Consider the following 27,812-nt stretch of genomic DNA (forward strand, 5'->3'; position numbering starts at 1 on the left):
GCTCAATTGTCTGAGCCACTCTTCCTAGCCGATATCACAGGACTGCTGTTCCTAGTCATATCTGAAGCTCTATGGATTTTACTTTGTGATTTTATTATTGTAATTTCTTTATTGGCCTCAAATTTGAGAATTTTAAACCACTTTCCTTCCATTACGGAGAGGATTTGGTAGTGTTCCATTTAGATGCACTTTTAATTCACTCCAAGCAGAATTTCATAGAGTGATGTTGTGCTGGTAACACCTATCAGAGTTAACAAGTTCCAGTCATAGAAGAAAAGGTGAAATTTAAGAGAAAAAATACAAAGTGACAACTTGGGGACAGGGTGGTCACCTGGTTCTCACTGGTTACAGTCCAAGCCAAGGGAAATTAGTCCAGGCCCCATGATTAATCTGGGACAGCATTTCTCCCAGAGTTGGCAGTGAGCCTTAATAAATTATGCATACATACTCCAGGCTGATACCCCCATCAGAGAAACTAACTGCATCATTCACGGCAAGGTCCTATGCATTGACTGACGCACTTTAAAATGTTTATCGGGCTGGGACATGAATAAGCTCCACCTTCAAACACTGAGAAAACTGACAGTCAGCTAAGCCACACAGCCTAGACTTAACCAAGTATAACCTCCACACACAGAAGTCACAAAAGGACCATGAGGGGAATAGAACCAAGGGGCCATGTGGAAGGTTAAATGTTTCTGAGCAGAAGTATTTGTACAGATTACAAGAACTCTCTGGAGAGAGTGAATGTCTGTACCTCTTGGACACCTGGATATTCTTCTTTTACTCATTTTCTGCCACTTTACTCTCCTACCTTGATTGCTTCCTTAATTCAGGATTTCCAAAGCCAATTATTGTTCAGCAACTCATAATTAAAGAACTGTTACAGCAGAGGCAGACATTCAGCGATTCAAGCTCTTGCCAGATCTGTACAGAATAATCCAGTCAGTCCCACTCCCTTGTTCTTTCCCTGGAGCCCTGAAAATAATTTTCCCTTAATTACCCATCCAATTCCCTTCTAAATGCCATGACTAACTGTATTTTGACCACCATTACTGGGACAGAGACAGTCCCAGACCTTTTGGCAGGAAACCATTAGCCTGCTGAGCTGGCTACCATTCGAACTGCTAGCTATCAAACAGCTGCAAGTTGAAGGAAAGGTGACTTCCCATTATTTTGCCATATGATGATAACTGGAATATTAATTAAATTAAGAAAGACATACTTTACTAAAATATCTTATGCACATCGTACGTCATTAAAACATCCAAATAAATAAATCTTAAGAGCATGCACTTTAATTGAAGGTATCTTTTCCCCATTAGCTCTTCCTCAATTTTGAAAGAAAATAACCTGGTCCTTAATAACATCATTGGTTATACAGAAAGTAAATCAATTTAGAAACCTATCATTGAATTTTGTTGATTAAAAAGCAGTGAAATTAGTTTTTGTTGGCTTCACCAACTTAAACCAGTTACAGTAAGCATCCAAAAAGTAATTACATCTCCTTATACCTCTTGGAAAAGCGGAGCCAGAATACATTGTATGCATACAGCTGCAATGGTTGGACTGAACGGAGAAGAACAATGTACCGAATGTCACACTTAACCAATCCTTCTACGTCTTCTCTATCAAACAGCACTGGATTCTCAATGTACTTGCACACCACCTGCAGACAGATAATGAAGAATGCAGAATTAATACAAAACTACCTATTAGAGATTATTAAGCATGGGATATCCTTCAGGAGTAAAGGGAGTAGCACTCAGTTAATAGAAACAAGAAGCAGATCTTCATTCCAGAACAAGGATAAACACCATTGCCTTCACAGAGACTTCTTTTACCACTGCATTGAGGGATGGACATTTTGGATGTCTGGATCCCCAAAGATTAAGAAGCATCTCTTCCGTTGAGGTTGCTCCCATTGTAAATATGCAATTCTACAGAACCACTTGCCTACACCCAAAAATATTGAAGTTAACTATGTAATAATAACTATTGAAACTACATTTAATCATCTGCTGTTATCTTTGTGCTGAAAGAGTATAAAACCTCGATGTACTTTGAGTTCAGTGAGATTCTACCAACAGATTCTTCCACCAAGTCTCCTCTGCGCATCTGCTCGTTGTGATTGGTAAATGGTTTATTATTGTCACGTGCTGAGATACAGTGAAAAGATTTTGTTTGCATGCCATCCAGACAGATCATTCCATACACAGGTACATCGAGAAGTACACAAATACAAAACAGAATTAAGAATATGGTGTTACAGTTAGAAAAAGTGCGGTGCAAGTAGACAAATAAAGTGCAAGGTCCATGACTATTAGATTAAGAGATCAAGAGTTAGCATACAAGAGATCCCTTCAAGAGTGTGATAAAACTGGGATAAAAGTTGTCCTCATGGTACAAAAACTTGAGAACATGTATCTTCAGCCGATGGGAGGGGGGGGAAGAAGAGAGAATGAATAAAGATCTTTTGCATCAACAGCTCTGGCCTCCACATAGCTCATTCAATATCACAGCATTCAATTGCATCTCCTCTCACCTTCTGAAGTGGCTGCTTTATGCTGGGGCACAGTTGGACTCCTCACTGTTTTGCTCCTGGATCAATGAGCCCCTAGGATTTTGGCAACTAGTCATTAGCGACTCAACTGATAACCAGGAAGCACGTCATTGGGTGCTTTTACAAATGCATCAGCCAGGCTTAATCGCTGTTTACTATCCAACAACTTTCATTTCTGCACTTATACCATTAGCAGCATTCTAGATGCTCAAGTTTATACAGGGTCGCAGGGTGCACAGCAGCATACTGGAATAGTGGTGCAAGAGTCAAAAAAAAGAGGAGGGGGGAGGGGAAGGAGGAAACTGGGAATGTGGTGAATGACAACAGTTCAGCCTTTCCAATATTAAAAGTTAGAAGGATACAAGAAAATGCGCAAGTCTGCCACATTGTCCCTTCAGCCATTCAGTAATGTCATGGCCAATCCTTCACTAAGTACACATTTCTGCCCAATTCCCATATTCTCAAAGTCTAAAAATAAAATCGACCTCAGCCTTAAATGTGTGCAACGACTGCATCCACAGCTCTGAGGCAGAGAATTCTAAAGCTTTACAACCCCAGAGTGAAAATACTTCTCCTCCCCTCAGTCCTACATAACTGATTCTTTACCCTGAGACTGACACTCTACCTAGTAGGTACAGCCTCTCAGCATCTAGCTTGTTAAACTTCCTCAGAATTGTGTACATCTCCATGAGATCAACTCTCATTTTTCGAAACTCTATTGGTATTAATCCCAATACTAATCAATATTTCTTTACAGGACAATCCTCTCATCTAAGAAATCAGTACCCTGCACTATCTCCAAGTCTAACCACCTTTTGATGACCAATACTATGCAGTTTTCCACATAAAGCCTTGCAAAAGCTCTAATCACAAGACTTTTCTACTTTGGTCCACCAAACAGTTGCAATAAGCCATTTGCCTTCCTAATTACTTGATGAATCAACATATTTTTGTCTCTTGAACAAGCACAACATTTTGCCAGCTTTCCATCATTTAAATATTTTTTGTTATTCTTCCTAATACAATGCTAAATCCTATGTTCTTGCATGCTTCACCTACCATCTTCTTGCACACACTTAACCTGTTGACATTTCTTCACACCATCCTCACAGCTCACTTTCTAACCTAGCTTTATATCACTACTAAACTTAGAAAAAAAAAGACAACACCCAAGATATTAACGGAATTTGTTATATTATTAATACAGCTTTGGGTCCAAGACTGATCCTGTAATACGCCAGGAATAACAGTCTGCTAATCTGAATGCAATCCATTTATTCCCATTATTTGTTGTCCTTTAATCTGTCCTCTATACTTACTAATGTTACCCCAACCCCATGAGCTCTATATGACTGCCTCGTATGGCACCTTATCGTGCCTTTTGAAAATCCAGATATACTACATCCAGTGGTTCGCCCTCATCTACCCTTCTGGTTATATCCTCAGAAAAACCATTAGATTTGTTAAACACAAATTTTCCTTCATAAAACCAGATTGATTCTGCCTAATCATGCAGCGACTTTCTGCCTTGTTACAAAGTCATTAATGATGAACTCCAGCACTTTGCCAGCTAATGTCACACCGATTGGCATACAGTTCCCTAATTGTTTTCCCTTCCCTCCTTTGGTGAATAGCAATGTTACATTTTCTGCCTTCCAATCTGTTGCAGAATCTTGGGAATGTTTCCTCCAAGTCTGCAGTCACCTCTGCTGGAACCTGGGATGTAGGTCCAGGGAAATTTTCTTGACGTTTCAGTTACTGTAATCTCAGCACTCTCCCTTTAATATGATTGTTTTCCAGCCATTTCTGCTACATTTATTACAACTTCTGCATTAAAGACAAGTATAAACTATTAATTTTCTAGGAATTTATTGTTGCCTTCTAAAATTCACTCCATCCTCAGGTTTATTGCTCCTCTTGTTCCTAACCTACACCGGTAATGCTGCCCAACTGTTTCTCCGCTACATTGACAACTGCACTGGTGCTGCTTCCTGAACCCATGCAGAGCTCATCAATTCATCAACTTCTCTACCAATTTCCACCCTACCCTCAAATTCACTTGGTCCCTCGCCAACACCTCTCTCCCCTTTCTTGATCTGTCTCCGTCTTGGGAGATAGATTACCCACTGACATCTTTTACAAACCCACTGACTCCCACAGTTTCCTTGAATACATCTCTTCCCAGCCTGTCATTTGCAAGGATGCTATTCCCTTCTCTCAGTTCCTCCGCCTGATCTGTTCTCGTGGTGAGGCTTTCCATCCGAGGACATCAGAGACGTCCTCTTTGTTCAGAAAACAAAGATCCCTCCCCACTGCCATCAATGCAGCCCTCACTCCATTCCGCCCCCCCCCCCCCACTCCCCGACATAACAGGGACAGGGTTCCCCTTGTCCTCACCTACCACCCCACGAGCCTCTGCATCCAACATAGCATTTTCTGCAACTTCCACCATCTCCAAAGCGATCTCACCACAAGGCACATCTTCCCCTCTCCTCCCAGATCACTCTCTTCATCACTCCCTCGTCCACTCATCATCTCCCCAACGATTCCCTCTCCAGGCAATTATCCCTGCAACCGCGCTAGGTGTTACACTTGCCCCTATACCTCCTCCCTCACCACCATTCAGGGCCCTAAACAGTCCTTCCAGGTGAGGCATCACTTGTGAATCCACTGGTGTTATTCATTTCATCCGTTGCTCCCAGTGCAGCCACCTCTACGTTAATGAGACCCCATGCAGATTGGTGGGGGGGGGGAAGAAGAAAAAAAGTTGCTTCATCAAGCACCTTCACTCCGTCTGCCATAACAGCCAGGATCTCCTGGTGGTCACTTCCCAGTCCCACACCGACATGTCTGTCCACAGCCTCCTCTACCGCCCACTCGAGGAGGAACAGCACCTCATATTCCACCTGACAGCACGAACATAGATTTCTCCAACTTCCGATAATCACTCCCCTTAGTCCCCCTTTTTGTTTTCTCTTTCCCACTGGCCCCTTCCCTTTTCCCTCCTCTGCCCTCTCGATCTGCCCATCACCCACACACTCCTCCCTCCGGTTCCCCTCCTCACCTCCTTCCCTTTATTCCATGGTCCACTGTCCTCTCCTATCAGGTTCCATCTTCTTCAGCCCTTTGTCACTTCCACCTGTCACCTCCCAGTTTCTTGCATCATTCCCACTCCCCCTGGTTACCTATCTTCCCCCCCCTCACCTGGATCCACCTATCACCCGCCAGCTCTTGCTCCAAGCCCTCCCACCACCCTCTTATCTTGACTTCTCCCCACCTTCTTTCCAGTCCTGATGAAGGGTCTCAGCCCGAAATGTCAACTGTCCATTTCCCTCCATCGATGCTGCCTGACCTGCTGAGTTCCTCCAGCATCGTGCATTGCTCCAGATTTCTAGCATCTGCAGTCTTTCTTCTGTCTCCTTATTGCTCCTCTTGTACAATCTTTAACTTCCTTAACTATGACCAGCTAGGTCATTTTTTTTCATGCTGTTCTCGTGATCCAGGATTAAATGTCAAACAAGCAGCAGTAAGGATACGCAGGCACAGTAGTTTAGCAGTTAGCGGGACGCTATTACAGCACCAGCGACCCCGATTCAATTCCCAGTTTGTACGTTCTCCCCGTGTCTGTGTGGGTTTCCTCCGGGTGCTCCAGTTTCCTCCCACATTCCAAAGACGTACAGGTTAGGAAGTTGTGGGCATGCTATGTTGGCGCCGGAAGCATGGCGACACTTGCGGGCTGCCCCCAGAACACTCTACGCAAAAGATGCATTTCACTGTGTGTTTCGATGTACATGTGACTAATAACGATAGCTTATCTTAAAAACAGCCTGACTGCGCTGGTACTGTTCCGCTTGAAATAAGCACATACCAGGGGACAAAAAATTACGATCCAATACAGTGCCTAAGGCACTGCATCACCCCCTGCCCAGCAACTCATCCCAGGGTGTCCTGCAAATAACCTCATAGTTCCATATTTCATCAGGTCAAGTCTAACCCACCTTGGGCGTACTTTCCCTTTGGCGAATGATGTAGTTGAGGTTGTTCGTTATGTGTGTGTCTAGACCTCGAGCAAGGTTCCAGGGTTTGCAGATCCAGTGATTGTCCTCGCCTCTGAGAAGCAAAATAAAGTAGATGGAATAGATAAAGATTATCACTTACAATGTATGATGCCTAGTTTTATTACAAATACTTCAACAATTTCACATGCAACCTACAATAAAGTGACTGATATCAGTTGTGCTTGTTGAGGGGGAAACAATATCCTTCTTGATAGTGCACGAACCTACTCTTACTCTGAAATCTTCAGCATGCTCGCAGCTAAAACGAAACAACCCAAACCCCTGATGAACTGAAAGCTGTGCATTTTTTGTGTGTGTGTATATGAACAGGTTAACATAATCTGATCTGAACAATTAAGAGATGGTTTGCCTTTCACAGAGTGCCTTGACTGGGGGTGGTGGGGGAACTATCCATTTTGATACAACATAAATTTTCTTGAAAGTAAAGCACAAGGAGAAGTACTTTTGCCTGCTGCACACTTCAACACCTGTACAATTTTAGCTCCTCTTTGTTCTGGCCAATGATTCAGTTTCAGATTTGAAGTGCAATATAAATTAGTTCCATATTCTATTTCTAAAGATTTTCTCTAAGAATGCAATAGGACTAAGACTGAGATTCAGCCAACAACAAGACCTTTCAACAATTATTTCCACAATTTCTCCCGTCTTTTACTTTTCATTTACTTTTGGAAAAGTTGACATCCCTTGTGATACCCTGTTCAAAGTTATTTTTTTCAACTAAGAACAGTAAACATTATCAGTTATCAGGTCAGTGCAGCATGGTAATTAGAATAAGGCTTGACCTTATCCTTTTAGTTGTGTGTGCCAACAACATGAATCACAATACTGAGGATAGATTGGATGCCCTTCTTACCATTTTCTGCTCCTCGGCATTGAGGCCAATTGTCAGTCAGATACCAATGTCAATTATTTCAGTGTAAACCAAGGATGAACGAGTCCAAACTGCAGACTCCAAATGCATATTGCAATCCCCAGCAGTTGAGAGGACCTAAAAAGATCTGCACTGCCATGGGCCAACATGCAGTGAATCATTCTATCACGCACAGAAGTTTCTGGCAGATTTGATGCACATTTTGTGCACGGAGTTATTTAATCTCAATTTAGTCAGCAGCAGGGCTTACAATAATTGCTGACATGCTCCTGGGTTGGGGACAAAGGTAATTCCCTTCGGCAACTGACCATTTGATAAATATAAAGAAGAGCATATTTACCCTGCTTTAAAAATACACAACTACGATCAAAATGGAAGATGTCTATTTTTGTCAAGTTATGAAATAAATTGTCTTCTAGGACTTAGAATAAAAAGTTAATGAAACCCACCAGAATGAGCAACTCATCAGGATTGAGAGTCGCACTGATACTGCAGTACAATACAGCAATGCCCAACTATCTGGTGACGATAACCAGGGAAGACTAGGACAGAACGCCTGATAAAAGCACAGCATACAGAGATGAACGCGAGGTAGCCCTACCAAATAAGGTGAAAGGCTGCGTCTTAAAGCAACAATAAGCAGAGCTCTTGCTCCTCAGAGCAACGTTTCTGAATTATGTTAGACTATCCATGGTCATTGCATGCAGAAACAAATAGGATAGACAAACAAAGTATGGCCGTGGGCTGCACACAATAAAATAGATGTTGCAGAACCCCTGGAATAAGGGAGTTTTTGGCACAGTTTCAATCAGTGCTTGGAAAAAAAAGATAAAGACCATGACTGCAGAGACCACCACTTAGTCTGGAGCCAGGAAGAGGAGGCTGGCTGGTTATCTCCAGGCCTGCCAGTCTGAAGGGAAGACCAACTGATTAGTAAGTTACACAGATATCAAAGGCAGCCAGTGTGGTATTGTAGTATGGATATCAGTATTTAGTAAAAAAGGTTAAAACGCAATTTGTTCTTTCCACATTGCCCGAGTATCACTCATAATTCTGGGATCATGAATTTAAGGTAACAGGTGAAAGAGAAATCCCTACAGTCCCTTCAAGAATACAAATAACAAAATAGCAGCAGGGTCAGAGGTGAATATAGAGGCTATGCAGGTAACCATGACCAACTAGAATTAAAAGCTCTCCGAAATGGAACCACGCTATAAAACTGAGAGCAAAATTATTTTTCTTTTAAGTGCAACATTGCCTACATTCAGGCAGTAAATAAATTGAAGCTTCAAGCAACAGCTATAAATTCTCAGTCACACATGGTTGTTGAAAGTTCAATAAAACATAATCTTGGGCATTGCCTACCTGTCTTGACGCTGTTGGTAACAGCTCACAAACTGAGGTAGCTCAGTGCTAAGGTTATAGGTAAGTGGCAACCACTTTGGACCATCCACACTTCCAGCTCGCCTAGCCAAGGCAGCCAAGCAATCCTTCATTGTCAGTAGGTTTTCACATGGAAACTGATTGACCATAACGTGGGGCCTCTTCTCACTCAGAGCCCTGCAAATGTTTCAAGCAAAATGTACAGAGCATGTGAAAGTTGTCAATTGAACCACACAGTTTACATTATAAATAAGTTCTAATGTTGCTGTCAGAATATGGACCATTTCCTCACAGTAGAAGTTACAAGATCACTGGGAAATAAAAAGCACAAGAACATAACAAAATAGGAGTAAGAGTACCCCACCAGGCCTCTTAAGCTTTCCCCTGCCAGTCAATATGATGACGACTAATCTGTGCTGGTCTCGACTCCTTTACTGTACCGGTTCTCCATAACTCTCAATGTTTCAAAATCTTTAGGTGCTAAGTAATTACACAAGAAATAAGAGGAGGCCATCCAACATTTCCAACCTGATCTTCTACCACAATGTGCTATCCCTATTTTCCTCGATTGCTCTAGTATCCAGATCTCAGGTTTGAATGCACTCAGCCTCCACTACTCTCCCGGATAGAGAACTCCAAAGATTTTACACCCACAAAAGTTTCGCAATTCGGTTCTAGGTGGAATTCACAATGATTTTCCACCCATGATAAATTGATTCAATGAGGCATGCGTAATAGTCATCTTCTTATATACTCTGCACCTTTTAAGTACTCTGCACTTTTTAAGTACTGTGCAAACCCTGATCCACAATTTTCTGCCAACTTCTCTCCTTTAGTCAGGAGAGTCAAGGAAGGTGCAGAAAAATGGATTGAGAGAGATCAACCTTGTTCTTGTAAAATGAGGGGCCAAATGGTATACTCCTACTTGCTATGCTCTTATCATGTTAATACTGTGGTGCTCTTCCACGTACCTCATTCAGTCAAGGTTGCTTCTCCATGTAAGAATCCCACTCTTACACCATCAAAATCTTGTAATAATTTAAACCATACCGGTATTGTAATCTTCCTTTCCCTGTAAGATTTGAAGCTGTACTCACTTTTGTCACGAGTAACTTTGGCAACGCCCGCACAGGGTAGTCTCCAGTCCACCTTGTGAGGCAAAACTTTAACATCAAATCTCATCTCAGCTGGATAAAATGAGAGCTTGCAGTCACATTTTCTGTGCTCCATCTGTTTGTTGAACCCAAAGGCCAGGTTATTAATGGGATTTCTACCAGACAAGGCAAGGAACAGCCCTGTTAATGCAAAGACCCCCCATTGGAGCAAAATGCACTCATTCACCTTTCTGATGCCAAAACATCATAAACTGAACTAGTGCCAATGCCATCAGCTCACCCTTCATTAAATTCACAAGGAGCCCTAACCATAATTAAGCCATTTTTGAGACAGGCAGGAGATAATAATATTTCCTTGCCCATATTTAACCTGATGCCATGAAACTGTATGAGATCCCGAGGCAATGCTGAGCACTCCCAGGGCTACTCCAGTTGCCATCACTTGCTAGACAACTCCCCTCATCTACTCAATCACCCATCAGATGACCCCTTCCCCAATTCCAATACATTTTTCTGGTACTCTCAGACAGGTCAAGAAAGAACAAAATGTGTGGAGACTCATCTCATCAGCCCAGGTTGGATTCAACCTAGAATCAAGGGTTGCCATGACAAAGACACATCTATTCACTGCCCAACATAGCTGCTTTTACCAATCTGTTCTTTAATAACTTGTTCAACTTTCACAGTATGCATTTTTATGCAATTAAAGCTGAATTTTGATGTCATTAATTTACCCTGGAAATTCTCTTTGCTGTGAATGTGTCACTGACCTGTAGTCTTTGATATGATGGTACAAGTATAGAATATCGGCCTCCTTTTCATCTTCTGTAAAAACAAAGCGTGGGGCATTCAGATTTTCCAACACTTGTTTAATATCTGTATAAATCCTAGATGAAAAATATTGATGTTAAAACACAAAGCGTAATTTTTGAGCTTCCACAAAAAGAATGCCAAATTAAAATAAAAGAAACATACATGAGGCAATGCAGCTTCAAGAGAGCCGAACACACCTGGACTACAGTCTTTTACTCCTACAACCACATTCTTAGTGAACACAAAAACAGGAATAAGCCATTTAGTCCCTCAAACCTGTTACAATATTCTACACAATGAAATACTCTTTGCCTACAACAGACTCCCAAGATGGAATATGAGGTGTTGTTCCTCCAACCTGCATCTGGCCTCAACGTGGCAGTAGAAGAGGCCGTGGATAGACATGTCAGTATGGGAGTGGGAGTCTCTAACCTGATGGCCTTAACATCAATTTCTCTAACTTCCGGTAACCCCCTCCCCCACCACACTCCTGTCTTTCCTTATTCCCATGGCTCCCTTCCCCCACCTTGATGACCTGCCCATCTCCTCTCCTCCCCTCCCCCATCCCTTATTCCATGGTCCACTGCCCTCTACTACCAGATTCCTCCTTTTTCAGCCCTTGGCCTCTTCTACCCATCACCTCTCAGCTTATTACATCTTCTCCCACTACCTTCCCCCTCTCACCTGAACTCACCTATCCCCTGCCTGCGTGTGCTCCTTCCCCTCCTCCCACCTTCTTATTCTGGCTTCTGCCCTTGTCCTTTCCAGTCCTGATGAAGGGTCTCGGCCCAAAACGTCGACTGTTTATTTCCCTCCATGGATGCTGCCTGACCTGCTGAGTTCCTCCAACATTTTTTGCGTATTGCTCTATGAAGTAGTTTGTGGCTTAAAAAGAACTTTAAAACTGAACTCTGAGAAAACCAAATAATACAGGTTGAAACTCTCTAGTCCGGCACACTTGGACCTGATGGAGACCGGACCTCAGAAAATTCAAACCAGAAATTACCCCCGATCATCTTCCTCTGAAGAGAAGAACTGTTTTTTTTAAGTATAGACACTTTCCGGGTCATGCAAGGATTCCAAGAACTGTTGGAATAGCTGTCAGCTGAGATCACAAAAATTGCACTGATAGGTTAATTAGCTACAAATTAATACAGATCTTAGTTAATTAGATATGTAATACAGATTCAAAACATGCCAAAGAGGGAGTCATGCCAGGGAGTTGCCAGATCACAGAATGCCAGACTAGAGTGTTTCAAAATGCTGCATTTATGAGAAAATTCAGAGAAGCAAAAGGCTCTTGGAACTAACTGCTGTTTCCAATTGATGACTGGAGCTAAGTGAACACATCTGTCAAGGACACTGAATAAATGGGCAGAGTGTAAGCTGAAGAGATAAATAAAAGGGAGCTGTCCAAGGGAAGAAAGACAAGTCCTTTTTATCAAGTACCTCTATTATACTGATAGATGTCTAACTCAGCAATTAGATCAAACCGTACACATTGAACTGCAGGGCTATCATTACCTACAGAGATAGGAGAAAATTGAAAGGCACAAGAAGATTTAAACGTACTTAAAAATTTTATCCTTCTGATAAACTGGTGGTTCTATCGGAAGAGGAAGAATTTCTTTATTGTCAGCTAAAACAGCCTGAAATTCAGAAATTGAATCTTATTAATATTTTGAAACAATAAATAAAGTGTATTCTTATAACCGCTTCATCAATAACTTTCCTTCAATCATAGGAGGTCAGAAGTGGGGAAGTTGGCTGATGATTGGACAAATGTTTAATTCCATTCTCCTCAACAAATGAAGAAGTCCATGCCTGCATGTTACACAAGCTGGACAACACTTAGGCACAGGCTGATAAGTGGTAGGGAATATTTATGCCCGAAAAGTGCCAGACAATAACTGGATCCCAGCAAGACAGGGTCTCATCACCTGTCTTTGACAAGCACAGGCTTTACCATCAATATTCTGGGATCACCACCAACCCAGAAAAGCAAGTGAACCAGCATATAAATACTGTGGCTACTAGAGCAGATTAAACATCGGGTATCCCGAGGCGTGTGACTCACTTCTGACACCCCAAAGCCTTTCCACAATCTGCGAAGCATGTCCAGAATGCGATGAAATACTCTTTGCCTAGATAATTGCAGCTCCAACCATGCTCAAGCTCGACACCGCCCAGGACAAAGCAGCCCACCCACCTAAACTTTCATTCCTCCATCTCTGGCACACAGTGACTGCAGTGTGTACCATCATCAAAATGCAGGACAGTACTTCAACAACACCTTCGTATTGGTATTGGTTTATTGTTGTCACTTGTACCGAGGTACAGTGAAAAACTTGTCTTGCATACCGATCGTACAGGTCAATTCATTACAGTGCAGTTACATTGAGGTAGTACAGCTAAAAATAGTAACAGTACAGAGTAAAGTGTCACAGCTACAGAGAAAGTGCCCAAATCTGTAACCTCTACCACCAAGGAGAAGGGTTTCAGGGAATGGCAACACCAGCACCTTGAAGACATTTACCATGCCAATTTGGAAATACCGTCTCTGGGTGTCAACCCTGGACCTCCTGACCAAAAACCTTTCTGAGAATCCCTTCACCAGAAGGACTGCAGTAGTTTGAAATGTTGGCTCACTAGTACAACTTAAAGTCACTTAGAAATGGGAGTAAATGCAGGGAACAGGGTTTTACTGTGATTAAATAGCTTTCAAAAGAGCAGAGCCAAGACTGGTCAACTGGACAAGCCACCAGACTGAAACCAACATCCATCAAACCTATTCCAGCAAAGAGTCAACAGCTTCAGATAAAGGAGCAGCAATGTGGCTGAGAGAGAAGGTAAAACCCCATGACATAAGAAATACTGAGGATTACTAATAGCTAAAAATCAATACGTAAAACATTAAATTAACAGCCATTTTACTCAGTATGGCAAAATACAAAACACTAATTTGAATTCTCTCTCTATTTCACAGTATCCAACTCTACCAGTTCAAGTCCTTACTTTAAAGTAGTCTTCTGGCGGTTCGCTGATGCTTGCATCAACCTCCCTCAAGTCAGCTGGTTGCCAAGGCAACAGCCTGCATTTCCGGATCAGAGGGTTTCGCTCACCATGTGCATGATCCCACGTGACCTCTTCTGCACAAAACATTCAAAGTCTCAAAAGTGGTACCCACCTGTAGCACATGCCGCACGTTACACATCACAATTTATTTCAAATTGGTTCTTCATACCATTTATATTTTAAAATAGCCTTTTCGTATCTGAATGCTGGACAGAAGGTGGTATACAGCCAACATCCTGCACATCAATCCAATAATAATAAACAAAACAACATCTATGATAGTGCTTTGATCCCTGGATGGTTGGAAAAAGAGGAAAAAGAACAGATATTACATCTTCCTTGGTTGTGTGAGAAAATGCCATGAACAGGAGAATGATTGTTGAAGACTGAAGAATGGACCCTTTGGAATGCTGAAAGTGGAAGACAAGATGTGTCTGATGGTGCAATTTCGTTGTAGGTGGTGGAAATCGCAAAGGATGATCTGCTGAATGCAAAGGCAGGCGAGTTGGAAAATGAGGACAAAAGGAACTCTATACTTGCTCTGTCCAGGAGAGGGTGTGGGAGCAGAGGTACAGGAAATGGATGAGATGTGGTCAAGAGTTCTGTCACCTACAGTAGATGGGAAGCTATGCTGCAAGAAAGAGGAAGACATCTCAAAAACACCTCAATGGAAAGTCCCATCACCAAAGCAGATGGCATCTCAGAGCTACCCCAGACCTGGTAGTTTTGTAGTTTCTGGCAAAACCCTATTTCACAACACTACGTACATCACACACACATTTTTAAAAAGTCCTGTCGCTCAATTTCTGGGGCATTACAGACGCCACAACCAGAAAATACAAAATAAAATGAAAGCAGGAAGAGGAAAACATTATTCATGAATTTATTCAGGCAATGAATCAATCGGGAACCATGTCCAACCAGGGCAGGTGAGCCCTTCAGTGAACTGTTTTGTTAAAGAGCTCCTGCATCAAAATCCAGTACACCAGCTTTACAGCAAATATTTGCCAAAGGTTTTAAAGTAATTAGCAACATACTGCAAACCTGGTGGGTAATAGAGAAAAAAATCTTAAACTTAGAAATATGGTTATATAGCTCAGTAGCTTAGTGGTAATTCACTAAAGAGACGTGAAGCCTTGATCTGTAGACACAAGTTCAAACCCAGTACCTGCGCAAATTAAAAAGCACCATTTTGAATTCAATACATAAAGAAATACAACCAATATTCTTCCTCAGTGCAGAGCTGGTTTGAAGGGCTATATGGTCTACTTCTGCTTCTTTGTTTTCTGTTCGTGACTATAACAGCAGATGATGCAGGGTCTGTTAAATTAATATAATCTGCAACCAGGTGCCTAAATCCACCACTATTAGCAGCAAAATACATTTAAATAATTTTAAGAAATAACCATCAAGATTTCTATTTACCACCATGATCGAGATTCCGCAGTGGCCACAACAAGGAGAAGGCCATCTGTCCCAGTCCATAAAAGAATGGAACGATTTGAAACGTTGGTTCGTCAGAGTGCTGGATCTGAGACCCAAGCTCATCCATGACATACCACATTGGTACTTGTTCTTCCGCTGACTGTGGATGTACAGAAGAAATAAAATGAGTTTGCATGCAAGTTCTCCAATTACTACACAAGCCAGAATGACGACAATCCCCTCACCACTGAAGGAAACTTATAACATCTCATAACTGCATTACCAGTGTGAGAAGTCACCCTTTAGCAAAGAAATTGCCTCACTGACCTAAAAGATTATTCCTGTTAGAATTAAAAGTTGCAGAGTGGAAAAATAATATTTGACCTTTGTGCCAAAGTGGATTGCAAATGACATCAGTAACAGAGAAGATAATGCAACAAAGGTGTTGCACTGCCATTTAACATTCAAATCCCTCACAAAGTCAAGGTAAAATTAAATCTACTATTGTTAAAGATCTCATTCTATGGAAAGTCAATAATGCAGCTTCAATCACAGCATTGTACAATTTATTTTAAAAAATAATATTGGTATCAATTTACATTTTAAAATGACATCTTTCTTACCCCCTGGGATAGCTTATATGTGTGGCTGAAAGCCCACAACTCAGCCAACACATTGTCAATGATATCATCATCTGGGACTTCTCCGTGGAATTCCACCCCAGCAAGATTGGCCATCCGGTGCAGCAAGCCAGGGATTTCCCAAAGCTGCTGACGAGCTTGATCCACTCGGTAGGTCCAGGCATGATCAATTAAGAAAATACTGTAGTGCAGGAAATAATTATTCGAAATACCACCCATCAAAAAGTTTTACTGTAAACCATCAAGCACAGTTACATGGCAGTAAAATACATTATCACCATGTAAAGAAAAACTACAGTCGTCTAAAATGTAGGTCACAGAGCATGTCAATTTGTCATCTTCACAAGTTGACCACTGTTTAGGACAAAGAAGCAAAATTTAAGATTGTTAATCAAAGGTTAGCCAAAAGGAAAGATGAAAGCTTTTGCTTAAAGGGGGACTGAAATCTGGGACAGCGGCAAGACAACATGAATGTATTACAGAGTGGTACATGGGTTAACAGAGAGAAGGTACCTGAAAGGGCATGGCTGGTTAATGGGAAGAGAGGATAGAAAACAGGAAAGCTCAAGTGAAGCCTTAAATCAGAACAAAAATAAGCCCAGGTTCACAGAAGCTGCCAAAACACATGTTACTGGATGAAGGGAATTTTGGCTTGTACACCAATAGCAGATGAGAGGCAACAAAGTAATGCTCCGAGGGCAGGAAAGAGAAATGCAGAACAGACCCAACTAAAAGGCTGATGTTCAAAAGGCTTTGCGCTGGGATAAAGTTGACTTACTGACAGCATAAAGATAGCTTGCAGTCGCCATTAACCGATGTTGAAGTTAGAAAGGATGGATGGATGAATCAAAGGGATCAGTGTGGACAAAGCACAACTAAAAGACAATGGGAAGCTAATAAAATCAGACAGTTGAAGAAATGATTCAACCCAATTTAATAAATGGACAGAGTTAGATTGGACTAAAACCTAAATAAAAACACAGCAAACTTCCCATAGTAAAACACTGAGTGCACTCAGAAGGCCTGATTCACATTACAGCCCAAGAGGGCAAAAAAACTAAACGTTTCTTACCTATCTGGGTTTGCTGCCTGAAGCCCCTCTTCTTTGGTGATGATGACTTTGTAAACAGGGGGTGTCCCTGGGTTAAGTGACATCTTTTCCTCTGGATCATCTTCATCAACCTCATCATCTTCTACTTGCATGATCCCAAATACTTCACCAGCATCAAATACCTGAAAGCAATGCATAGCACATCAACTTGTATTACAGCAAGACTGGCCAAAGGGTGGAAGGAGTGTATGATTTCAAGGGAAAAGGGCAATATTGCTAAACTTTACAGAAAAGTAGAGGAGATTGATTCTCAGTTTCCACTTTTGTTGCGACTCAGCATCACTAACACATATCACATGGCGTCTGTGGGACCTCGCACAAATCAGCCGTCACATTTCAATAGTGATGTTTTAAAACTATTTAATTAACTGTAAAATGCTTTGCGATGTTTAAATTGTGAAAGCCACGATATAAATGCAAGTCCTTTCCATCTTTACTAAGCTTAATGAACTGATGCAGCCACTGTTTTGTTTGTCCACAACAAATTCAAAGTTAATTAGCGGCTCTACATTTAAGCGAAGAGAGCATGCTTCAAAGTTTTCTCATTTTCACTGCTCAAGACGATATCTTTCCAGCAGTATCAAAGTAGTTTAAAATTCCTTCCAATCAAATGTAAAGTAATACCCACATGCCAAACAATAATACTGCATTTTTGTCCCAGAGTGAAACCCCATTAGAAAAACAGGTCATTATTCTAACATGCCAATGTTTACCCAGTGGATATGTAGTTGATCACATTTGTTGAGCCATTCCCATACCCCTTGGGCTTTTTTTTTTACACCCATTCAATCTCATCTTGAACTCTGGAAATTTCTCCCTTAAACGTGAACCCTAGAAGTAACCTCAGATCCTCAAAGGTCTGTCTAAAAAAGTTGCTCCTGTTCCAAAACCCCTTAGTCTATTTGGCCCTACCCCTTTGACCCTCAACTACCCAACGTCTAATCCCAGCCTTCTACCACAGTGTCCAGTTATCCCATCAATTCTTATCCGTCTCATGGCTACCTGGAAACAAATTCATGCACCGATCAATCTGGGCAATTATTTTCATTCATACAGTAAATAAATTGTATGAGATATTTCCATTAGATATATAGAACAACGGAAGAGACACAATAGAGACTGAGATGCTGGAATCTGGAGCAAATAAGGAGCTGCTGGAGGAACTCTGCGGGTCAGGCAGCATCCATGGAGGGAAATGGACAGTCCATGTTTCAGGCTGAGACCCTTCACCTGCAGCAGCAGAATTTTGTGAATAGATTTTAAAAGTCAATGTTTACTAGTTTTATCATTCCCACCAATATAGTCATGGAGGATTTATAAATGAGAACTGGGACTTCCAGCTACAGACAAGTCAGCGAGGCAGTCAGTGGAGTCAGCAAGAATCAGTAGGAAGGCCAGTTAAGGATTAGAGGTCAGCACAGTGAATTAAAAGTTTGGGTGTGGTGATTCTCAAGGAACCAAGTCTGGAAGTAACAAAATCGTGAGTAAAAACACAATTGGAAGATGAAGATGCAAAGGCAAAGTGTGCCTTCCAACAGTTGGAATTGCTCCATGATCACTATGGTCAGATGCAAGCAAGGCTCAAGTGTCAGCTCTCACTTCATTCAGAAGCTTTGGGGTTGAAGCCTCAGACAAGGATTCTACATTGACAAGTTATTACAATACTGGGGACGTGCCACAATCGTGAAAGTTCCATTCTTCTGACGAGATGTTAAACAACAATTGTTGGCACTTGGTAAATTCAAGTTGAACTGATCCAAAATTCTGCTGTCCATATCTTAACTTACACCATTCAATCATTACCTTGCGTGTATGACCCCACTGGCTCCTGCTCAGAAATACAAATAAATTGTCATCATTGTTTTCAAATCCCTCCATGGACAATTTCTGCACTACTCCAATTCTACCATTTTACATATCCTAATTTTAAATTGCTCCATCCCTGGAAGTTGTACCTTCACGTTTGTGTTCCCTAAGTTCTCAAATAATGCCCTCTTCCTTCCCACCTATTCCAAAACCTCTCTCCCCTCCTCAGAACCTGCTTGTTTGATCAACCATCATCAGAACTAGAAGAATCCAGAGAGATACTTTATTATTTTCAGATAATTTAATGTACTGGAACAGGTTATTCAGCCCAACATCATCCTACTCCATATGCAATATCCTCACTTTCCCTTTTTCCCCTCATTGCTTATCCAGTTTCCTTCTGAAGGTGACCCATTCTCTTCAATTACTTTCTATGGTAGCAAGGTCTACATTCCACCCACTCTCTAAGTAAAGAAATTTCCTTTTCAATTAGTGATGATCTGATATTTATTACCTCCGATTCTGCTCTTATCCAACAGTGGAAGCATCTTTTCCAAATCTCCCTAACAAAGCCTTTTATAATATTAACCAAAAACAAACTGCTGGAGGAACTCAGCAGGCCAAGCAGCATCCGTGGAGGCAAAGGGATGGTCGACATTTCAGGTCAAGACCATGCCTGAGGACTAAACTTTAGTAATCCCATAGGCTTCCATGAGATGCTGTCTCAATCCTTTCTTGGATACAAACTTAATTCTGGGTTCATTCTCGTAAACACATTTTGTACCTTCTGTGGTGTCAGTATATTCTTTTAAATAGATCAGAATGGTTCATATTCTCCAAGTGTGGGGCGTATGTGTGTTTGGTGCAAAAAAAAATGACCGGTGACGGAAATCTGAAAACACTGAATGCTGGAAATACTCAGCAGTTCAGGCAGTATTTGTAGAGAGAGAAACAGTCAATATTTCAGGTTAATGAGCCTTCTGACGGAATCAGCCTGAAACAGTAACTCAGTTTCTCTTGCTATAGATGCTACCAGACCTGCTAAATATATCCGGCATTGCCTGTTTCTCTGCTTTCTAATTCGATCCCTCTAGATCAAATCATTTTATTAACCAGTAGTATGTCTGGAGATGTTTCTCGAGGGGCAATGAAATAATGTTTGTTTTCATTCTATTCGGGTAGGCACAGGAGCTAGCTTCCAGCCTTCATTTATCCCCCAGATACAACAAAAATAGATTAAACTGTCATTTATTTAATGACATTAATTACCTACCAAACAACACACTACAAAAATAAGTGCCTACTTTCTATTCCCCACATTGGAACAAGCTGCACGTTAGATGTGTGGCATGAACACCAGTTATCTTCAAGGGTGGCATTCTGAAAGAAAACCTAATCTGTGAAAACCCGGGCTAATTCTCACCTCCGATTCCCTTTAGCAAGAGACTAGACATTCCTGACCTGTTTGTAGAGGCTGCAATATCAAAGTAAAAATGCACTCTCCTGGCCCACGCCTTGCTTGCCTGAGGAAACATTTTAACAATTTGATAGAATTGAAAGAAAAATAAAATTCCAGCCGGGCAGTTGGCAGCAGCATTCCCTTGCACGCCCCGGAAGAGTTTGCAACACATGCCCAGATCCCCACCTACAACCCAGTCCCTGCCCCTGCCCCAGCTCCAGCTCCAGACCCAGTCCCTGCCCCAGCTCCAGACCCAGTCCCTGCCCCAGCTCCAGACCCAGTCCCTGCCCCAGCTCCAGACCCAGTCCCTGCCCCAGCTCCAGACCCAGTCCCTGCCCCAGCTCCAGACCCAGTCCCTGCCCCAGCTCCAGACCCAGTCCCTGCCCCAGCTCCAGACCCAGTCCCTGCCCCAGCTCCAGACCCAGTCCCTGCCCCAGCTCCAGACCCAGTCCCTGCCCCAGCTCCAGACCCAGCCCCTGCCCCAGACCCAGTCCCTGCCCCTGCCCCAGACCCCGTCCCTGCCCCTGCCCCAGACCCCGTCCCTGCCCCTGCTCCAGACCCAGTCCCTGCCCCTGCTCCAGACCCAGTCCCTGCCCCTGCTCCAGACCCAGTCCCTGCCCCTGCTCCAGACCCAGACCCAGTCCCTGCCCCTGCTCCAGACCCAGTCCCTGCCCCTGCTCCAGACCCAGTCCCTGCCCCAGACCCAGTCCCTGCCCCAGACCCAGTCCCTGCCCCTGCCCCTGCCCCAGACCCAGTCCCTGCCCCTGCCCCAGACCCAGTCCCTGCCCCTGCCCCAGACCCAGTCCCTGCCCCTGCTCCAGACCCAGTCCCTGCCCCTGCTCCAGACCCAGTCCCTGCCCCTGCTCCAGACCCAGTCCCTGCCCCTGCTCCAGACCCAGTCCCTGCCCCTGCTCCAGACCCAGTCCCTGCCCCTGCTCCAGACCCAGTCCCTGCCCCTGACCCAGTCCCAGTCCCTGCCCCTGCTCCTGCTCCAGACCCAGTCCCAGTCCCTGCCCGACCCAGTCCCTGCCCCAGACCCAGTCCCTGCCCCTGCTCCAGACCCAGTCCCTGCTCCAGACCCAGTCCCTGCCCCTGCTCCAGACCCAGTCCCTGCCCCTGCTCCAGACCCAGTCCCTGCCCCTGCTCCAGACCCAGTCCCTGCCCCTGCTCCAGACCCAGTCCCTGCCCCTGCTCCAGACCCAGTCCCTGCCCCTGCTCCAGACCCAGTCCCTGCCCCTGCTCCAGACCCAGTCCCTGCTCCAGACCCAGTCCCTGCCCCTGCTCCAGACCCAGTCCCTGCCCCTGCTCCAGACCCAGTCCCAGCCCCTGCCCCTGCCCCAGACCCAGTCCCTGCCCCTGCCCCAGACCCAGTCCCTGCCCCTGCTCCAGACCCCGTCCCTGCCCCTGCTCCAGACCCCGTCCCTGCCCCTGCTCCAGACCCCGTCCCTGCCCCTGCTCCAGACCCAGTCCCTGCCCCTGCTCCAGACCCAGTCCCTGCCCCTGCTCCAGACCCAGTCCCTGCCCCTGCCCCAGACCCTGCCCCTGCCCCAGACCCAGTCCCTGCCCCTGCCCCAGACCCAGTCCCTGCCCCTGCTCCAGACCCAGTCCCTGCCCCTGCTCCAGACCCAGTCCCTGCCCCTGCTCCAGACCCAGTCCCTGCCCCTGCTCCAGACCCAGTCCCTGCCCCTGCTCCAGACCCAGTCCCTGCCCCTGCTCCAGACCCAGTCCCTGCCCCTGCTCCAGACCCAGTCCCTGCCCCTGCTCCAGACCCAGTCCCTGCCCCTGCTCCAGACCCAGTCCCTGCCCCTGCTCCAGACCCAGTCCCTGCCCCTGCTCCAGACCCAGTCCCTGCCCCTGACCCAGTCCCAGTCCCTGCCCCTGCTCCTGCTCCAGACCCAGTCCCTGCCCGACCCAGTCCCTGCCCCTGCCCCAGACCCAGTCCCTGCCCCTGCCCCAGACCCAGTCCCTGCCCCTGCCCCAGACCCAGTCCCTGCCCCTGCTCCAGACCCAGTCCCTGCCCCTGCTCCAGACCCAGTCCCTGCCCCTGACCCAGTCCCTGCCCCTGCTCCTGCTCCAGACCCAGTCCCTGCCCGACCCAGTCCCTGCCCCTGCCCCAGACCCAGTCCCTGCCCCTGCCCCAGACCCAGTCCCTGCCCCTGCTCCAGACCCAGTCCCTGCCCCTGCTCCAGACCCAGTCCCTGCCCCTGACCCAGACCCAGACCCAGTCCCTGCCCCTGCTCCAGACCCAGTCCCTGCCCCTGACCCAGACCCTGCTCCAGACCCAGTCCCAGTCCCAGTCCCTGCCCCTGCTCCAGACCCAGTCCCTGCCCCGACCCTGCCCCAGCGGCCACAACCTCCTGCGCCAGTTTAAGGTGCAAGCTCTTCCAGTAAAGCGGAGGCACTCCCGAGGCTCGCAACGCGCCGCCGTGAAAGTCTATGAAGAGCTGGAAATCCTCCTCCAGGCCCACAGCCGACTCCATCTTTGCCACACGTGAACAGGGAGAGCGCCGAGGCCACGCCCCCCGTGCGCGCCGCCGCTTAAAGGTAACGTTTAGGCGTCGATGCGCGCCGCCGCTTAAAGGCGATGTCGAGGCGCCGCCAGCAGGACTCTAATATATATCACCCGACAAAAATAGTTTCCTCATCATCTGAGGCAAAGTCGTCATCGTTCCAAAACGGCAATAAAAAAAATTGCTTCACAGTGTTAGTTTAAAAGAAAAGGGGATTTAAAATGTAATTAATGAACTTGAATACTAAATGAAAGAAGCAAAGCTGGAGGAAGAGCAATTATCTTGGATCTGGGCACTTTGCAGTCACCAGACTCTGAATTTACTTCAACATTTTCAGACAACCAGTCTTTGCTGTTTGTGTAGAAACTCAACAGTTCCAATGGAAGGTCATTCACATGTTACTCTGACTCACTTCACACATACAACCTGGTCAACAGAGTGTGTCCAACATTCCATTTTATTTCAAATTTCCGGGAACACCATTCATCATCCAGCCATCTTTTATTTTCTCTCTGTATTATCCTCATTCATCTGCATTTATTTACAATCCTCAAACAGATTAGCTCCTTTTCTTAGATAGCCTCAAAGCAATTGTTTCATCTGGACACTCTTCATCTCCGTCCTAACACAGACATTTCCTTTGTTTTCTCCATCTCTGAAAGTTGATTTCAAACATAGTCAGTTCCAATGAAAGGCCGTTGACTGAAACATGAAGTATTTCCCACTCTGCAGATAGTGTCCATCCTGCTGAGTGTCCCCAGCAATTTTTTTGTTTTTATTTCAGATTTCCAGCACCTCCAGCTTTTTGCTCTTCAATCATAAAGTTCTGAACATCTCAGATAAAACGATGATTGCTTTTTTGCAGCTTTTTTCCAGATGATTGCTGATTGCAGAGGGTGTTATGACTAGCTGCATTTCCAGTATATTCTGCTCACCATCCTTATCAATGAACTAACCAGCAGGACACTGTGATGAATAAGTCCATCTATTGCATTCTGACTTTATGTTGCTCTGAAGAGGAATCTTGACAAGAAGAAACAAAAAGACAGCTGCCGTATTTGTTGATCCTTATTGATAGTGAGGAATTTGGTGGGTCAGAAAAGACAACATAAATCTAATATTATACGAGATGAGTAGATGTAGATATATTAGAGGAGTAGATGAGGAAAAACATGTTTACACAGCAAGTTATTTTAATTTGAATACACCATTAACAAAAGGACCATGAAAGCACATTCCATGGCAATATTCAAAACAAAAACTCAATAGATCTTTAAAAAGAACAAGCAAGAATAGATAGTTCTTTCAAGGTGTCTGCTGAATGGCCTTCTTCATTAATATAAAATTTGATGAACCCTATAGATACAGAGAATGCCTGGCATAAAGTGAGGCCATTAAGCCCATTGAATAGGTTCCAGTTCTTTCAAAGAGCAATCCAGTTAAATTGAGATTTAGAAAAACTGGGTCTGTCATGAATCCTTAATTCATTCAAAAAAATTATGCACATGCTAGTAAAGCGCTTGTAAACAGCACACACATCCTGTCCATGAACTTTAGTTCTTGTTTTCCTGCTTATGGTCAATTTTTGCTCCACATTTAGGATTGTAAATCATATGTCACATTCTCATCACTATTCACATTCCCACATCCGCAAGCTTGGAAATGTTACATCTCGCGCCCCCCCCCCCCCCCCCCCGGTCCAAATCAGCCAAATAAGAAACAAAATAATGTAGCTACTGGAAATATGAAACAAAAACAAGAAGTGCTGGAGCCACTCAGCAGGCAGGAGCACTTGAGGAGAACAGAGTTAACATTTCAAGTCAATGATCTTTCATCAGAATTTTGTTCAGATTTTCTAACGTTTTTATTGGTTACAAAAACACTGTGGAGTTTGATAAAGAAAGACGATTTGACGGAGGTAGGAACTCATGGATGAAGCCTTCAGGACCACATGCACCCAGAGTTGTGGCCTTCAACTTCACACTGCAGGATTAAAGGAAGATAAGTGCTGCACTACCCACTGTCTGTCACCGGAGGGCGCTGCAGGCAGTCTTTTGGATCACAACTCCCACCGCAGTTTGCCTGATTTTACTCTTGATATTTGCTTTATTCTTACGAGCTGTTTCCAACTAAAGGATGTATGGACCACACTTATGTCTCTCTGCATTCTGCTTCACTTTCCATTGAAGGCAAGTTTGAGTACATCTCCCCGGCATTGGTCATACTGAATCAGCAGATTCTAACACAGACTGATGTGCTCCTTAGGTTGTCGAGCTTTCTTCCACAGTCTCCCCCACACCTGGGTGTTACTGGAGAAGGAGCGCATTGTCCTCAAGCATGACTTTCCGTAACTGGTGGGTGTTGCAAACATTTGGGATGCATTATCAATATGAGTAATTACAAAGTTACCTGCACTTTATTGAGTCCCATTAACATTTGGTTAACTTATTTATTTGTTTTGATGCTTTAAAGGGAGAGCACATGTTTGAAATAAAGATTGAAAATACCGGAAATATGCTGAAAGCCAGGCTGATCTGTGGGGAGAGAAGTGGTATTGGCATCCAAAGTCAATGTTTTTTCATCAGGACTGTTCATCAACCTGATACATTATTTCTCTCTGCACATATGGTACCTAACCTGCTGAGGATTTCTGCATTTATTTCAGATTTTCAGCATTTTTTGTTTGCTTTTTGAGTACTTCTGTTTAGTTTACATATTAGTTACTTTAGAAAAGACTAACATGGTGTAGGATGATTTCTCCTGGGGTCTCACACTAACTAAAGAGCAAAAAAATGTAAACCCTCCACAAAACTGTTAAGCTGTTGGCCAACAGGGATGCCAAGAAGAGTGTGGAGAATGAGTAGCGCTTTTTTTTTGGATTCACGCGTGAATTCATCGGAGTCATTTATTGCATCTGCTGCTCCCGGTGCGGTCTCCTCTGCATTGGTGAGACCCGACGCAGACTGGGGGACATCGCTTCATCGAGCACCTTCGCTTCATCCACCGCAACAGAGAGGTCCTCCTGGTAGCCAGCCACTTTAATTCCACTTCCCATTCCCACAGTGACCTGTCTGTCCATGGCCAGAAGCAGGTTGGAGGAGCAACACCTCATATTCCGTCTTGGTAGTCTCCAACCTGACGGTATCAAAATTGATTTCTCTAACTTCCAGTAACCTCTCCTCTCTGTTTTCTTTCCTCCCCTTTGTTTTCCCTCATTCCCTCTTTCTCTTTCCCCTCCCCTGCCCTCACAACTTGCCCACCGCCATCTCTTTATTCCATGGTCTTCTGTCCTCTCCTAACAGATTCCTTCTTCTTCATCCCTTTGCCTCTTCTACCTGTCACCTCCCAGCTTCTCACATCACTCCCTTTCATTCCTCTCCCCCACCCACCTACCTTCCCCCCTCACCTGGACTCACCTATCACCTGCCACCCTGTGCTCCTTCCCCTCCCCTCTTAATCTGGCTTCTGCCCTCTTCCTTTCCATTCTTGGCCCGAAACGTCGACTGTCCATTTCCCTCCATAGATGCTGCCTGACCTGCTGAGTTCCTCCCGCATCTTATGTTCGTTGCTCCAGATTTCCAGCATCTGCAGTCTCTATCGTGTCCAGCTTTTTGTTTTGTGCTGTTTCATTCTGTACTTTGCATCCTCATGACATACATTCTGCAAGTTTATCCTGTCAATGGATCATTTCAAGGAACAACAGATGAACTGCAAGATCAAACTATTTTCTGCTTATTATAATTGACTGAAAAGCAAGAGAAAGCGAGTGAGCATTAATTTTTCTCGGTTATGCGGTACCCTCAAATACTCAGAATGACAGATTATACCAGGTGACCTACAAACCCCTAGCGTCAGTCCAAGCCATTGTGTGAAACAAATGGATACCACACCCATCATGTCCAGTGGTAATAAGCACAGGCTTCCGTTTGTTAGTGGCAAGTGTGTAGGAAACTGTTGTTATTCTTTCATCCTGTGTCCATCCTGTCTCCCTGTGTTCTTCTAGGGTGAAGGGAAATTCTTGGATACAACAAGTATTCACTGCTGCCATGGCTGCTAATTGCATTGAGAAGAACTACAACGAAAGACCTGGAGACAGTGATTCCTGAGAACAGATTAACTCAGAAGCTCAAGTTCTAAGACTGAGCTGCAAGTTCCCAGCAATGGAGCATCTGTAGTGGCAGACAGTAACTAGGAGAACAGAATAATCGGAGAACCTTTCATTAACATCTGATCATGTTACCGCTTTGCTACATCTGGAAGAACCAATATGCTCCTCATAATTCACACATAAAACACTCCAGAATACGCCATTCAATATTAATGCCAGAAATTATGGGGTTGAAAGCTCAAAAATGTTCTTTTATACTTCCACTGTAAGTTGCAATGCAAACAAAAGGCATCATAAATAATGGTAGTACATCTCTTTCTACAAATGCTAACTAACCTATTAAATATCTCCAACATTTTCTTTTTTTCTGTTCAGTATTTGTTTTACTTATGAATATCATAAATATTTTAAAGCAACAGAAATTATTCATAACCGAAAAGACCCAAATCCAGTGCCCTGTCCAGCCATTCATTCTTCTGCTTGTTCCATGCCTTCAGTTTTCCATGTGAAGTGAAGCTTTACATCCTGTAGCTGTGCACTCAGAATGCCTGCCTACCTCTCCAGAACTCTGATTGTAAATTAAAAACACACAACAACTATTTGGTAATATACTGCTGAACATAAAGATCTGCTCTGAATCATTCTCCGGGATTCTTCTCAGCCAAGCCTTTGACTGGTTTGTGGAATGTCAATTTATGAAGAATATGAACCACTTTTATTTTAAATTACATTGTTTTTGTTAAAACAAAACACTGGATGTGCTTCAAAATAATTTTCCTGAAACTTTTCCATTTGTGGAAATTTTCAGTTTAAAGGCTGGGGTTTAGAGCATCCAGTCCTGACGTACACCGAG

At 44.0% G+C, this 27,812-nt stretch overlaps 1 protein-coding gene across 1 annotated transcript in view; it reads right to left on the minus strand.

The window, feature by feature from the left end:
* Window positions 1-22,834, minus strand: part of ttll12 (tubulin tyrosine ligase-like family, member 12) — a 39,134-nt gene extending 16,300 nt beyond the window's left edge. The window contains exons 1-10 of the mRNA XM_052030291.1: window positions 22,696-22,834; window positions 17,038-17,198; window positions 15,948-16,146; window positions 15,325-15,484; window positions 13,840-13,973; window positions 12,397-12,473; window positions 10,782-10,898; window positions 8,879-9,073; window positions 6,562-6,673; window positions 1,515-1,669 (exon numbers count right to left, since the gene is read on the minus strand). Coding sequence (XP_051886251.1) covers window positions 1,515-1,669; window positions 6,562-6,673; window positions 8,879-9,073; window positions 10,782-10,898; window positions 12,397-12,473; window positions 13,840-13,973; window positions 15,325-15,484; window positions 15,948-16,146; window positions 17,038-17,198; window positions 22,696-22,821 — 1,436 coding nt within the window. The 5' untranslated portion in view covers window positions 22,822-22,834. The remainder of the gene's footprint in view (window positions 1-1,514; window positions 1,670-6,561; window positions 6,674-8,878; window positions 9,074-10,781; window positions 10,899-12,396; window positions 12,474-13,839; window positions 13,974-15,324; window positions 15,485-15,947; window positions 16,147-17,037; window positions 17,199-22,695) is intronic.
* Window positions 22,835-27,812: the final 4,978 nt, after the last annotated feature.

The sequence above is a fragment of the Pristis pectinata genome, chromosome 15, assembly GCF_009764475.1.
Source record: "Pristis pectinata isolate sPriPec2 chromosome 15, sPriPec2.1.pri, whole genome shotgun sequence".
Lineage (NCBI taxonomy): Eukaryota > Metazoa > Chordata > Chondrichthyes > Rhinopristiformes > Pristidae > Pristis > Pristis pectinata.